At 40.6% G+C, this 15,333-nt stretch overlaps 1 protein-coding gene across 1 annotated transcript in view; it reads right to left on the bottom strand.

Moving 5' to 3' along the window:
• The window catches only part of LOC133656006 (gamma-aminobutyric acid type B receptor subunit 1-like), a 507,931-nt gene that overhangs the window by 484,639 nt on the left and 7,959 nt on the right, over positions 1 to 15,333 (bottom strand). Inside the window, exon 2 of the mRNA XM_062056726.1 lies at positions 10,581 to 10,766. Coding sequence (XP_061912710.1) covers positions 10,581 to 10,749 — 169 coding nt within the window. The 5' untranslated portion in view covers positions 10,750 to 10,766. The remainder of the gene's footprint in view (positions 1 to 10,580; positions 10,767 to 15,333) is intronic.

The following is a 15,333-nucleotide window of genomic DNA, read 5'->3' as shown; positions in this document are numbered from 1 at the left end:
CTGTTTCATCCCCTCCTCTTACCAGTACTCTCTGCAGTTTCCAGTTATCATGCATCAGCCCCCCTCCTGACCTGCTTGTATACATCAGCCCGTTCTGCTCTCCTAGTTGGACATGGTGAGGTATGACAAGCGCCAGTAATACACTTAGATTTGTTTCATGGAATGTGAGGGGAGTGGGGAGCGCCACTAAAATAGGGAGGGTCTTGACCCATTTGCAACACCTCAAAGGAGATATATTTTTCATTCAGGAGACCCACCTTCGCAACAGAGAGATTTCACGACTTAAAAGAGGCTGGATCAGCCATATTTTCCATTCAAAATTCAACGAAAGGGCCAGGGGCACAGCTATCCTTATTCGTAAAAATATTTCGTTCGAACTCAATCAAATTGTAGCAGACCCGGCTGGTTGTTATATTATTGTGTCCGGAAAGCTGCAAGGCACCCCAGTCATACTCGCTAGCGTTTATGGACCCAACTGGGATGACAGTTCTTATGTGACTAAATTGTTTACATCATTTCCGAACATTGGAAACCATTTTATCATTATGGGCGGGGACTTTAACCTGGTGCAGGATCCTGTACTGGATCGATCATCTAACAAACTGGCTCCCTTATCTAATTCAGCTAAAACACTAGATACTTTCGCTAAACAGTTAGGTCTTACAGACCCGTGGAGACATGCCTCCCCTACAATTAAACAATTTTCCTATTTCTCCCATGTACATCACACTTACACTCGGATAGACTTCTTTCTTCTCGACAATAGACTACTTTCCAAAACCAAAACATGTAATTACCATAGCATTGTAATCTCGGATCATGCCCCCACCTCAGTAGACATCAATATGGACACTCAACCTAGACCCCTTAAACAATGGCGATTCAACTCAGCCTTATTAGCAGAAGACCGTTATAAGAATTTCCTACAAGATCAAATTAAGTGTTTTTTCGAACTGAACGACTCACCAGAAATCGGAAGAGGTATACTATGGGAGACATCTAAAGCCTATATTAGAGGTCAACTTATATCTTTTGTTTCAAACCTAAATAAGACAGAGACCATTCAAATCACTGAGCTGCTCCGCAAGATTAAGGATCTTGACGATAAATACGCTTCAAACCCAGACCCGACACTATATAAAGAACGCCTTCGCCTACAAACTGACTTTGACCTTATGTCTGTCAATAGAGCGAAATTACAACTGCTCAAATCCAGACAACGATTTTTTGAATCTGGGGAAAAAGCTGGCAGGCTCTTAGCCCACCGGGTCAGGGAGGAAGCATCTTCGAGACTAATCACGTCTATTCGCTCTAACACAGGAGAACTACATACTGATCCAGCTAAGATTAATGAAACATTTGCTGCATTTTATACAACATTATATACCTCAGACTGCCCCCCTTCCTCAGATGAACTGTTTAGCGATAAAACATTACCCCAGATAGAATGTGGGGCTGCGAGGGGCCTGGGCCAGCCCATTAGTGTCATTGAGATTACAGAAGCCATCAAATCATTACAGAGCGATAAGTCACCCGGCCCGGATGGCTTTAGTGCAGAATATTACAAAACTTTCTCCAGTGTTCTTGCTCCGGCTCTAAGAGACATGTATAATGAAGCTTTTCTGCAGCATCGCCTCCCAGAAACCTTATCGAGGGCCACCATTTCTCTCATCCTAAAAAAAGAAAAAGACCCCCTGCTTTGCAGCAGCTATAGACCAATTTCGCTCTTAAATGTAGATCTAAAAATTCTATCCAAGGTTCTCGCTCTCCGGCTCCAAAGGGTGATGCCTTCCATCATCTCGTTGGATCAAACAGGTTTTATGCTAGGCCGGCAATCCTCACACAACACTCGGCGCCTCCTAAACATTATCCATTCGCCAAACCCCTCGACCCCGGAGGTGGTAGTATCCCTCGATGCGGAGAAAGCCTTTGACAGGGTTGAATGGGAATATCTATTTGAAGTGATGGGTCGGTTTGGTTTTAATGAGGATTTCATTCTCTGGGTTAAACTTTTGTACTCGTCCCCAGTAGCTTCGGTACGTACAAATAATACACTATCCGCCCCAATTTTTCTTAAAAGAGGCACTAGACAAGGTTGCCCGTTGTCTCCATTACTGTTTGCTATTGCGATAGAACCCCTTGCTCTTTGGCTGCGCGCGGAGGCAGGCTTTAAAGGTATCACCCGGTCGGACACGCTGCACAAAGTCTCGCTTTATGCGGATGACCTGCTCTTGTACATCTCGGACCCTGCTAGCTCGCTCCCGGTAATATTTGACATTCTGGAGCGGTTTGGCACACACTCGGGTTACAAACTTAACTACCAAAAAAGTGAGCTGTTTCCGATTAATTCCTTAGCTAAACAGTTACCACGATCTTTAGCTGCATTCAAATGGGCACATGACGGGATTCATTACTTGGGAATCCTTATTACTCCGGCTATGTCTGATATGCTCCGGGCAAATTTTTTACCTCTAATTGAAAAGATGGAGAAGAACTTTGCCCGCTGGTCTGTTTTACCACTATCTCTCGCTGGCCGGATCAATCTGATCAAGATGATCACTCTGCCTAAATTCCTCTACCTTTTTCCAACATATCCCCATATTTATTGCTAAATTATTTTTCGATAAATTAGACAAATCAATATCCAAATTTTTATGGGGGGCCGGATCGGCCCGAATCCGCAAGTCGGTCCTACAATCCCCCAAATCTGAAGGTGGGCTTGCACTCCCCAATTTTAGACAATACTATTGGGCGGCTAACGTATAGAAACTCCTATACTGGATGGATGGAGGCTCTCAGACCCTCCCGGCCTGGGTATCCCTCGAAACGGCGATCCCACACTCCTCATTGCACTCTTGCTTATGCTCATCACTCCCTTTCCCATTTAAAATTGAAGGCGCAAACACCATTGTATCGATCTCCATTAAAATATGGAACCAGCTACGTAAACACTTGGGTTTTCAGGGCCCATCTATATTGACCCCGCTACTTAAAAACCAATTATTTAAACCTTCCCGTACTGACCCCGCATTCATGACTTGGCACGATCATGGCATCACCACTGTGAAAGACCTCTATGCAGACGGAGTGTTCTCATCCTTCACTGAACTCTCTTCCAAATACGATTTGCCGAACTCCCACCTTTTTCGTTTTTTTCAGGTGAGGGACTTCGTAAAGAAACAGTTCCCACACTTTCCGAATCGTCCTCCGGAAACTCTTATAGATACATTGTTATCTTTGAGCCCTAATCATAAAAAATGTATCTCTGTGTTATATACCTCTTTAAGTTCAGTTGCTCCAAACTCTCTATCAGTGATAAGAGCCTCGTGGGAGAGCGATCTTAATACCAACATATCCGACCAACACTGGGACTCTGCCCTGAAACTGGTTCACTCCTCCTCAATATGTGCCCGCCATAGTCTCATCCAATGCAAAGTAATCCATAAAATTCATTACACTAACTCAAAACTATCCAAAATCTACCCCACTGTTAGCAATACCTGCAATAGATGCAAACAATCTCCGGCCGACCATGTCCATATGTTCTGGTCCTGCTCTAAACTATGTTCCTTTTGGGAGGATATTTTTGACACGATCGGGAAAGCATACGGTCAAAACTTTCCCCCCAACCCATTATCAGCCATTTTTGGCGTATGCCTCGATAACATATGCCCGGTATCATTAAAACGCGCTGTTGCTTTTACGACCTTGCTGGCCAGGCGATTGATTTTGTTTAATTGGAAGCTGGCTCGCCCCCCATCACACGGCCGTTGGATTAGAGAGGTTGTCTACAATCTAAAACTAGAAAAACTTAGGTTTTCGCTAAAAGGCTCGGCTCAAGCGTTTGAAAGCTCATGGAGTCCTTTCTTGCTGTATGTCAACTCTCTTGATTTATCCCCAGACGCAGATGAGGAATAATCTCCCTTTTATTTATTATTATTATTTTAATTGTATTTTATTTTTATTTTATTTTCTCCCTTTCTCTCCTTTCAGCCTGTTTGTCTGTCTCTGGCCTCGTATGTGTGTGTGTATGTGAGGATGTCTGTCTTTGTCGTCTTACTTGTTATATGATTGTGCCATATGTCCCTTGTTGGTGTGACCTGAGTGGGGTAGGAGGGTGGGTGGGGATTTGGGTTTTAAGGGAAAGGGTGTGAAGAATTTTCTGACTTTAAAATTGTACTGTTTCGACTTGCACTTTTTTCTGTATTTGAAAATGCCAATAAAAAAAGTTGGATTAAAATACAAATCTGTGATCCACAATAGAAAAAGGAGAGAGTGTGGAATCCAATGAGCCAGCTTGTACCTAAGTTACAGTCAGAGCGAAAAAAGATGCGTCCTGCACTGCACTCTAGTCCTTCACTCTCATGTTCCTCATCCACGAATCTTTCATCCTGGCTCAAATTAATGGGGTAATCGTCGCTTTCTCGGTCCGAATCGCTCTCGCTGCATTGAAAACAATGGGGAAATGCGAGGAGCCTTTCAACCTGCGACGTCACGCTACTTCCAGTACAGGCAAGACTTTTTTTTATCAGCGACCAAAAGTTGCGAACTTTATCGTCGATGTTCTCTACTAAATCCTTTCAGCAAAAATATGGCAATATCGCGAAATGATCAAGTATGACACATAGAATGGATCTGCTATCCCCGTTTAAATAAAAACATTTCATTACAGTAGGCCTTTAAGTGGTTTGTGACGCAGGTTGTACCTTGAAATAATCATATTGCAAAACAGTGTCGCTCATTGAAATGAGTGCTTGGTCCCTAAAATACTACAATTTTAAATGCCTTTTAAAAAGAAAAAACACACTCTTTAGATAAGATGTATTGTACGGAAAAACAACACAATAAAATGTACTCCAAAAAACTACAGTAGTTTTACAAAGTAATGAAATGATAATGTATTTATCTTGGTATCGCCTTCGAGCTGCTTCTCCGTCAAACACACCATCAGCAGCTTCTCCCTATTTGCACAAGCATTTTTTGTACAAGCATATTTTGTCCTTGGCTGGCATTTCTGACACCTTATGCTTCAGTTTAGTACAGACTAGCAGTGCAGCACTCTAAATTAGCTAGCTACTGTATATGTTTAGTCATGTTTTTGGATGATTTACTTTTTCAATTCAATGAATAGCATTCACTACTTCTTCTCAACACATGTTTTTACACTCACTTTCCTTGTTCCTATGTTGCAAAACAATGTTCTCAAGCTATAAGCAAATGCTAGCTGATAAGACTGGATTGTTTTATAGGCTGTTAAGGGTTTCGTTGCGCCAACATTTAAAGGGAAGTTACAGATATTGGACAAAGTTGATTGCAACATCGCAAATTCCTGGAGAGTCTGAAATACAAAATATTATCACACCACTACTATTCCCAAATTGATAGTAATAAATAGTAATATTTAATATTGAGAAGCTTATAAGGTATATAATATTAGTGAATCTGAATGTGAGTTACATAAGCTGTCTCTCACTGAAGGTTTTTTTGGGAGGCATTTTTAAGGCTTTACAACGGAGGTGCCTCTCTAAGTCAGGGGTGCACATTACGTCGATCGCGAGCTACCAGTCGATCGCGGAGAGTGTGTCAGTCGATCCATCGCCAGCCAGGCATTAAAAAAATAGACCTAAAAATTTGCGATCATCAATCTTTACCAAGGCATCACTTTTGTCACTTATTGACATTCACGGCACCCGAGGGTCTTGTGAGATGACGATGGCTGCTGCAAGCTCAGTATTAAGAAAAAATTACCCTGTGCATAGCGAGAAACACTTTTTATTTCAACAGACTAATGGTGTACCTGCCGTCAAAACTCTAATGACCAACTGCACAGTTCCTGTCTTCATAATAAAAGGCCTGCTTCATCCTGCCTGCACTAACAAAATAAGAGACTCAGAAAGCTGGCGTGCACAAGCTAGCAAGTTACGGAGTTTGCCGCCAATGTATTTCTTGTAAAGTGTATAAAAATGAGTATGGAAGCTGGATATATAAGATGCCCACAGCCAACCACTTTTCTTGTGGTGTTGGACAGAAAGGAGGACTTTTTTTCTCCTCCATTTGAAAATGCAGACGTTTTCAGCACTACTTCAATCAGTGCAAGTCATCAGAATCAGGTAATACACCAACTTATATTCTTGTCTTCATGAAATAAAGGAATTAAACATGCTTGTATTATCATTAAACACATTTAACTTGTTAACAAAAATGTCTCTTTCATAAATAAATATAAGTTGTATATATGAATGAGGTAGATCACCTCGACTTGATCAATTGAAAAGTAGCTCGCCTGCAGAAAAAGTGTGTGCACTCCTGCTCTAAATGTTAAGGACACGGGGGTTTAGCCCCCAACCCTCTCTGCCCTTCCCCATTGAGTTAATAACTTTGTCCCTTATTATTGTGTTAATCAAAATTGTAAGATAAATGTCAATAAAACTAATTAATTGCACTATACAGTCGTTCCTCGTCATATCGCACTTCAAATATTGCAGCTTCTCGAAATAGCGAATAAAAAAAAAAGCATATTGTAAGTATTTTTGGCTTAAATTAAGTATTTTCAAACAATAAAAATACATATACAACAGTAGTATTTGCCACTGGATAAGACTAAACCAGTCAGAGTGCGCTCTTCAGTATCGTGACCACGAATTGGCTCAGCCTCAGTTAGCATTTATACAATATATTGGTATAAAAGAGTGCAAAAGTGACTACCGTATAGTTCGGACTATAAGTCCCAGTTTTTTTTCATAGTTTGGCCGGGTGTGCGACTTATACTCAGGAGCGACTTATGTGTGAAATTATTAACACATTACCGTAAAATATCAAATAATATTATTTAGCTCATTCACGTAAGAGACTAGACGTATAAGATTTCATGGGATTTTTTTTTTTTTGTTAAAGAGGTTCATTTAGCCTACTAATGTGTATTTATAAATAGTTGATTTATATAGGCTAGTAAGGTAAAGTTTTGTACCTGACAAGTTTCGGCTATCTTGCTTCTGCAGCCTTCCTCAGACGCACACCAGGGGACACCGCCATCCCACCACCTCAGGTGGGATGGAACAATCCATATAACACGTCACAGATGACGTCACACTAACATCACGTGACACCTCTGAGGAAGGCTGCAGAAGCAAGATAGCCGAAACTTGTCAGGTACAAAACTTTACCTTACTAGCCTATATAAATCAACTATTTATAAATTTCATGGGATTTAGCGATTAGGAGTGACAGATTGTTTGGTAAACGTATAGCATGTTCTATATCAGTGGTCCCCAACCACCGGGTCCGCGGACCGATTGGTACCGGGCCGCACAAGAAATTTAAAGGCCTACTGAAATGATTTTTTTTTATTTAAACGGGAATAGCAGATCCATTCTATGTGTCATACTTGATCATTTCGCGATATTGCCATATTTTTTCTGAAAGGATTTAGTAGAGAAAATCGACGATAAAGTTCGCAACTTTTGCTCGCTGATAAAAAAAAAGCCTTGCCTGTACCGGAAGTAGCGTGACGTCACAGGAGCTAGGATTCCTCACAATTCCCCGTTGTTTACAATGGAGCGAGAGAGATTCGGACCGAGAAAGTGATGATTACCCCATTAATTTGACCGAGGATGAAAGATTCGTAGATGAGGAACGTTACAGTGAATGACTTGAGAGGCAGTGATGGACGTATCTTTTTTCGCTCTGACCGTAACTTAGGTACAAGCTGGCTCATTGGATTCCACACTCTCCTTTTTCTATTGTAGATCAGATTTGTATTTTAAACCACCTCGGATACCATATCCTCTGGAAAATGAGAGTCGAGAACGCGAAATGGACATTCAGTGCCTTTTATCTCCAAGACAATACATCGGCGAAATGCTTTAGCTACGAGCTAACGTGATAGCATCTTGCTTTAACTGCATATAGAAACAAAAGAAATAAACCCCTGACTGGAAGGATAGATAGAAAATCAACAATACTATTAAACCGTGGACATGTAAATACACGGTTAATGCTTTCCAGGCTGGCGAAGGTTAACAATGCTGTGCTAACGACGCCATTGAAGCTAACTTAGCAACCGGACTGCACAGAGCTATGCTAAAAACATTAGCTCTCCACCTACGCCAGCCAGCCCTCATTTGCTCATCAACACCCGTGCTCACCTGCGTTCCAGCGATCGGCAGAAGAACGAAGGACTTCACCCGATGCGTTTGGCGGCCCGGAGACGTAGGAAGTCAAGGTGAGGTCGGCGGCTAGCGCGGCTAGCACGGCTAGCACGGCTAGCGCGGCTAGCGCGGCTAGCGCGGCTAGCGCTCCAACAAAGTCCTCCTGGTTGTGTTGCTGTAGTCCGCTGCTAATACACTGATCCCACCTACAACTGTCTTCTTTGCAGCCTTCATTGTTCATTAAAAAAATTGCAAAAGATGTCCAGAATACTGTGGAATTATGAAATGAAAACAGAGCTTTTTGTATAGGATTGTATAGGGGTACCATAACTTCCGTTACTCTGACTTCGTCACGCGCATACGTCATCATACCGCGACGTTTCAGCCGGATATTTCCCGGGAGATTTAAAATGTCACTTTATAAGTTAACCCGGCCGTATTGGCATGTGTTGCAATGTTAAGATTTCATCATTGATATATAAACTATCAGACTGCGTGGTCGGTAGTAGTGGCTTTCAGTAGGCCTTTAAAAAGAAAAAAAAAAAAAAAAAAAAAAAAAAAAGTTTTTTTTTTTTTTTATGAAATCAACATAAATAACACAATATATACATTATATATCAATATAGATCAATACAGTCTGCAGGGATACAGTCCGTAAGCACACATGATTGTATTTAATTATGTAAAAAAAAATAATAATAATAATAATTTTTTTTTTTTTTTTTAAATACACCCCCACCGGTCCGTGGGACAAATTTTCAAGCGTTGACCGGTCCGCAGCTACAAAAAGGTTGGGGACCACTGTTCTATATGTTATACCGTAATTTCCGGACTATAAGCCGCACCTGACTATAAGGCGCACCAGCTAAATGTAGGGGAAAATACAGATTGCTCCATATATAAGCCGCACCCTATAAGCCGCAGGGTTTTGATGTGTAATTACCGTAGTATATAGGGGTTCCTGCTACCACGGAGGGGATTGTCGGGACAGAGATGACTGTTTGGGAACGCAAAGCGTCCCATTTATTAACAATAAATCTTTCAATCATTCAATCAAACTTTCACATCTTTGACAAGGCGAACAGCATTCATGCAGAGTACAAATAATACAACGGTGCAAAGTAATACAAAGTGCTCGCCTGTACGTTATCAAAATAACCAGCCTACCGGTATATGAAAAGTCAGTCTTTAATCATTGTGTCATCGTCTTCCTCCTGTGTACTAAAACCACCGAAATCCTCTTCGTCTGTGTCGGAGAAGAACAGGCCGTATATAAGCCGCACCCTTGTATATACAGGGACCAGAACGAGGGGAAAAAGTAGCGGCTTATAGTCCGGAAATTACGGTAGTTATTTGAATGACTCTTACCATAATATGTTATGTTAACATACCAGGCACGTTCTCAGTTGGTTATTTATGTGTCATATAACGTACACTTATTCAGCCTGTTCACTATTCTTTATTTATTTTAAATTGCCTTTCAAATGTCTATTCTTGGTGTTGGGTTTTATCAAATACATTTCCCCAAAAAATGCGACTTATACATGTTTTTTTCCTTCTTTATTATGCATTTTCGGCCGGTGCGACTTATACTTCCCAGCGACTTATACTCCGAAAAATACGGTATGAGTGATATTGCATGTCTGAAGTGCTCTCATAATATTGCTATGCACTAGCTATGTTTATAATTAATTCCTACTTTGGGGAAATTAATTTACCACAGACAGTCCAGGAATCAGTTCACAGCAATAAACAAGGGTCATGTGTAGTTTTACACAAACTTATTAAATGATAAATGGGTTATACTTGTATAGCGCTTTTCTACCTTCAAGGTACTCAAAGCGCTTTGACACTATTTCCACATTCACCCATACACACACACATTCACACACTGATGGCGGGAGCTGCCATGCAAGGCGCTAACCAGAAGCCATCAGGAGCAAGGGTGAAGTGTCTTGCCCAAGGACACAACGGACGTGACTAGGATGGTAGAAGGTGGGGATTGAACCCCAGTAACCAGCAACCCTCCGATTGCTAGTACAGGCTTTTCCTGCAATGTCACTAATAACTCTTTGAACTGTCATCAAATCTCCTATACACATCAAAGCAATCTGTACGTCAAATATACTGTATATATGCGTAAAATTAGAGCTGTAAACGAATGGATTCAATAACGATGATCTCTCGCACCTTTACACGATGAAGTGAATGGACACTAACATATTTATGATCATATTTAAGTAAACAATAACAGGTTATATTCATTATTTATTTAAATTCAAATAATAGCCACTTTATATGGAATTTTCAATCACTTATATTTAAGCCTCCCTCAAATAGGCCTATATTGAATTAAACGACATTGTTTAAATGAGAAAATATTTTGTTTTGTACAGTTTTGCAGAATATAAGAAACAATTGAGAGAGACTCACAGTGGCACACTGGTTTGGGCGTATCCCACTTGCCCAACTTATTGCACTGTGTTGCGTTTCGGCCCATCAAGACGAAGCCAGGGAGGCAGCTATAGCGCAGCACGGTCCCCTCCACTGGGGGCCCCATGGGCCAAGAAGCCACTTGACCATTTTCCAAAGACATCCACATCCGAGCACATAACAACACTAAAAGAGAAAAACAAATAGGTCATATGCATTATTAGGTTTCCATCAGTGCAATATTTAACATAACCACTTGGAGGCAGCAGAGTAAAATATTTTTTAAAAACTGAACCCTTACATCAACCCTCCTCTTTTTTTAGGCATTTTAATGGGCGACAGTTGCTCAGGAGTTAAGGCAGAGTGTCCAGAAACCATAGTGTAGATGTTTTTTTGTTTTTTTTTACTGCTGCGGTGTCTTTGGGCAAAACACATTTGTCTACCTTGTCTGTATTGCTGTACAAACTTGTGTATAAATCTGAAAAATGTTTTGTGGTGGTCAACAAGGCCTTGATAAATCTGATTCCTTATTATTTAGTCCGTCTAAAAGCAGACTGACAAATAGTATACTTACTAAGATTTGACACAAAATTCAAGTAGCAGATACATACACTGCATTTGCAAAGTGTTTACAGCGCTTCACTTTTTCCACATTTTGCTATGTTACAGCCTTATTCCAATATGGAATAAATCAATTGTTGTCCTTTAAATTTTAAAGAAAATAAACCATAATGACAATGTTAAAAGTTTTTTTTCTTTCTTTATTTTTGCTGATCTATCATCACAGTATTTGCTCAATACTTTGTTAATGCACCTTTGGCAACAATTACAGCTTCAAGTATTTTTGAATATGATGCCACAAGCTTGGCACACTTATATTTGGGCAGTTTCTTCCATTTCCCCCTTTGCAGCACCTCTCAAGCTCCATCAGGTTGGATGATAAGCTTTGGTTTTCGTCCAGGATGTGTCTACATCAAAGCTAAATGCTGTCTTTCTATCTGTGTGCTTCTAATTGATTTACAGCGTTCTTTATTCCTCCTCCAACACATTAGTAGTCTTATCAAACTTACAAAGCACCCGCTCTCTGTTCCACGGCCTCACTTTCAGCTGGCCAGTTGCTAAGCTAGCGAAGCTATGCTAGTCCCGGTCCGAAGCTAGAAGCTACTGCGCTCCAAAGACAGCAAGAACTCGACTCTGTGAAACAAACAACTTTAGTATGGCTCCCTGTTCTTTGTGCACCTTTCTCATTGATATGTTGGCTCTACTAGAGCAGTGGTTCTCAAATGGGGGTACGCGTACCCGTGGGGGTACTTGAAGGTATGCCAAGGGGTACGTGAGATTTTTTTTAAACGTCTGTCAAAAAGAACTGTGAAAAGAAATGCAACAATGCAATATTCAGTGTTGACAGCCAGATTTTTTGTGGACATGTTCCATAAATATTGATGTTAAAGATTTATTTTTTTGTGAAGAAATGTTTAGAATTAAGTTAATGAATCCAGATGGATCTCTATTACAATCCCCAAAGAGGTCACTTTAAGTTGATCATTACTTCTATGTGTAGAAATCTTTATTTATAATTGAATCACTTGTTTATTTTTCAACAAGTTTTTAGTTATTTTTATATATTTTTTTCCAAATAGTTCAAGAAAGACGACAACAAATGAGCAATATTTTGCACTGTTATACAATTGAATAAATCAGAAACTGATGACATAGTGCTGTATTTTACTTCTTTATCTCTTTTTTTCAACCAAAAATGCTTTCCTCTGATTAGGGGGTACTTTAATTAAAAAAATGTTCACAGGGGGTACATCACTGAAAAAAGGTTGAGAACCACTGTACTAGAGGACCATGTCCTCCAGTTAGAGCAGAGTAATTTCATAACTGACTAGCCTAGTTTGTAGCAGTCCTAAACGGCCTACAAGCCAGGCTGAACCGGTTGAGACACATAATAGATTCAGCCCTTTAGCTAGTCCCACGCCCCAGTCTACTGCACACCACACCTTAGTATTAAGGGACTCCATCACCCGGAACATACAGTTTAGTAAACCAGCCATAATTAAGTGTATTCCCATGGCCAGAGCACCCGACATTGAAGCTAGTCTTAGGGAGCTAACTCGCAACAGGCCTAGTAAACACGTACGACAGGCTAAATACACCACTAGCTACACGATCATAGTTGCACACGTTGGCTCCAATGACACTAGGATGAGACAGTCAGGCATTACAAAGGGGAAAATAGCTCAGACTTTTAATCTCGCTACAAAGATGGCTTGGCATCGAGTGCTTGTCTCTGTCCCCGTGCCTGCAAGAGGCAATGATGAGCGGTATAGCAGAATAGACTCACTTAACAAGTGGCTGGCTAGTTTTTTGTAGAGAACAGGGACTAACGTTTATTGATAATTGGCTCTTTTTCTGGGGCAAATAGGGCTTGCTGAAGAGAGACAGCCTTCACCCTAACAGGGAAGGCACCATTACTCTTCCTAGCAAAATAGATTACTGTTTGAGTGACTAACTACGCTAGAGCAAGCACACAGGCAACTACAGTGCCTGTTAACCCGGGTGAGGAGTCAGTTAAGATAGAACTAACCAGCGTAAGGCTGGAAAATTCCTGCACAAAAAGTGTTTCTCCTAGCATAATACACAACTAACAATGTTTTTTCTGTGGTGACTGTGCCAGAGGTGGACATGCATTCCACTGAGGTGGCAAATTATTAAGCGTTAAATCTACCACAGCACCTAGCAAATAATCTCAATATCCTCATCATATCAATTCCTAGATGTGACCCTTATCACTTTCCTCTGGTACTGTTCCCCTAGCATTCAAAACAACGGCTATTCATCCTCTGCTCAAAAGATCTAACCTAGATTCTGACCTCATGGTAAACTACCGCCCCACCTTCCCTTTTTCTCAAAAATCCTCAAAAAATGTGTTGCACAGCAGCTGGATGAACACTTAGCGTCTAACAATCTCTGTGAACCCTTTCAGTCCGGTTTTGGGGCAAATCACTCTACTGAGGCTGTCTAAGTAGAGTGATCGTAAAAGTGACTAATAATCTATTGCTAACTATGAATGCTGATGTGTCTTCAATGTCGCTGATCCTTGATGTTAGCGCTGCTTTCATTACCGTCTATCATAACATTCTATAAGCAGGGCTCGAATTTAACCACGGCACTGTCACTTGCCCATACTGCCCTAAAAAATTGACCAGCATCGACGGTAAGAATATGCCGTGACTGCCCTTGTTAATGGATGAGGGATGTAATGGTAAACGGTATAATTATCATTCACGATACAATTCCCGACGGTTAGTAATACTGTCTAATTTTTTAATTACCGAAAAAAAACGTAATTTATTAATGCATTTTAGGCAACACAAAGTCAGGCGCATGCGCACTAGCGTCGTTTGGCTTGTTAACCATGGTGGACTTACTACACGGACTTTGCTCCAGTGATGTCTCCTTGGAGAAAACAGAGCCAAGCGCTTGGTTTACGAAATTTTCCCTCGCTTCCTGGCGTGCGTTAAAGAGCGCAATGCTGTCAGATGGCGAAAGGTGTGGACAATATTGGAGACAGACGCACTTGTCCCCACACTAAAAGTATACAGCGAAGGAGAAAACTATGTGATGTTGCTTTTATTTTCTCAAAACAGCGTCCATCAGCTGCTGTGACTGAGAGTTAATGATGTGAGGAAACATGCAGCAGGTGATGTGTCGTGAACGTCGTCACAACTTGTTTATAAAGTCTTTAGATTGTTTACTGGGATGCTCACTCGTCCTTTATTTAACTGCAAAGTGCATCAGGGTTCAAATAACATCAGTACTAGCTAAAGTGTTTTGTCATTTCATCGAACTGAACGCAGGCTGTGAAGATTATGTATGAGGTGTGAGAGGTATCATCACTCTTGGTTTTTTTTGTTGGCCAAACTGTTGCACTGAACCACTAGGAGGTGCTGTGATAGAAGAACAAAGCTTGTTTATTAGACTGGTTTTATATTGATATCAAAAAGTAAACACCATGTATGTTTTACATTATTTGTGTTTTTTTCATGTCACAAAGGTATTACTTCAAAAAGCATTCTTGTGACACAGCCTTTTGTTAATATTTTATTGTGTATAGTTAATTCCTATACAACATATTTCTGCTCAAACTCTTAATAGATCTGTCCCGTTACAGCATCTACATGTAAATGTAAATGTACATAACCTAAAAAATACAAATAAAAAACAAAAAAAAACCTGTATGTACCTTTCAGCATTAAAGGCCTACTGAAATGAATTTTTTTTATTTAAACGGGAATAGCAGATCCATTCTATGTGTCATACTTCATCATTTCGCGATATTGCCATATTTTTGCTGAAAGGATTTAGTAGAGAAAATCGACGATAAAGTTCGCAACTTTTGCTCGCTGATAAAAAAAGCCTTGCCTGTACCGGAAGTAGCGTGACGTCACAGGAGGTAATATTCCTCACAATTTTCCTTTGTTTACAATGGAGCGAGAGAGATTCGGAGCGACAAAGCGACGATTACCCCATTAATTTGAGCGAGGATGAAAGATTTGTGGATGAGGAACGTTAGAGTGAAGAACTAGAGGCAGTGCAGGACGTATCTTTTTTCGCTCTGACCGGAACTTAGGTACAAGCTGGCTCATTGGATTCCACACTCTCTCCTTTTTCTATTGTGGATCACGGATTTGTATTTCAAACCACCTCGGATACTATATCCTCTTGAAAATGAGAGTCGAGCACGTGA

The sequence above is a fragment of the Entelurus aequoreus genome, linkage group LG08 (genome assembly GCF_033978785.1).
Source record: "Entelurus aequoreus isolate RoL-2023_Sb linkage group LG08, RoL_Eaeq_v1.1, whole genome shotgun sequence".
In the NCBI taxonomy this organism is placed as follows: domain Eukaryota; kingdom Metazoa; phylum Chordata; class Actinopteri; order Syngnathiformes; family Syngnathidae; genus Entelurus; species Entelurus aequoreus.
The sequence above is the reverse complement of the archived record's forward strand: the minus strand, read 5'-3'. Positions and strand labels throughout refer to the sequence as shown.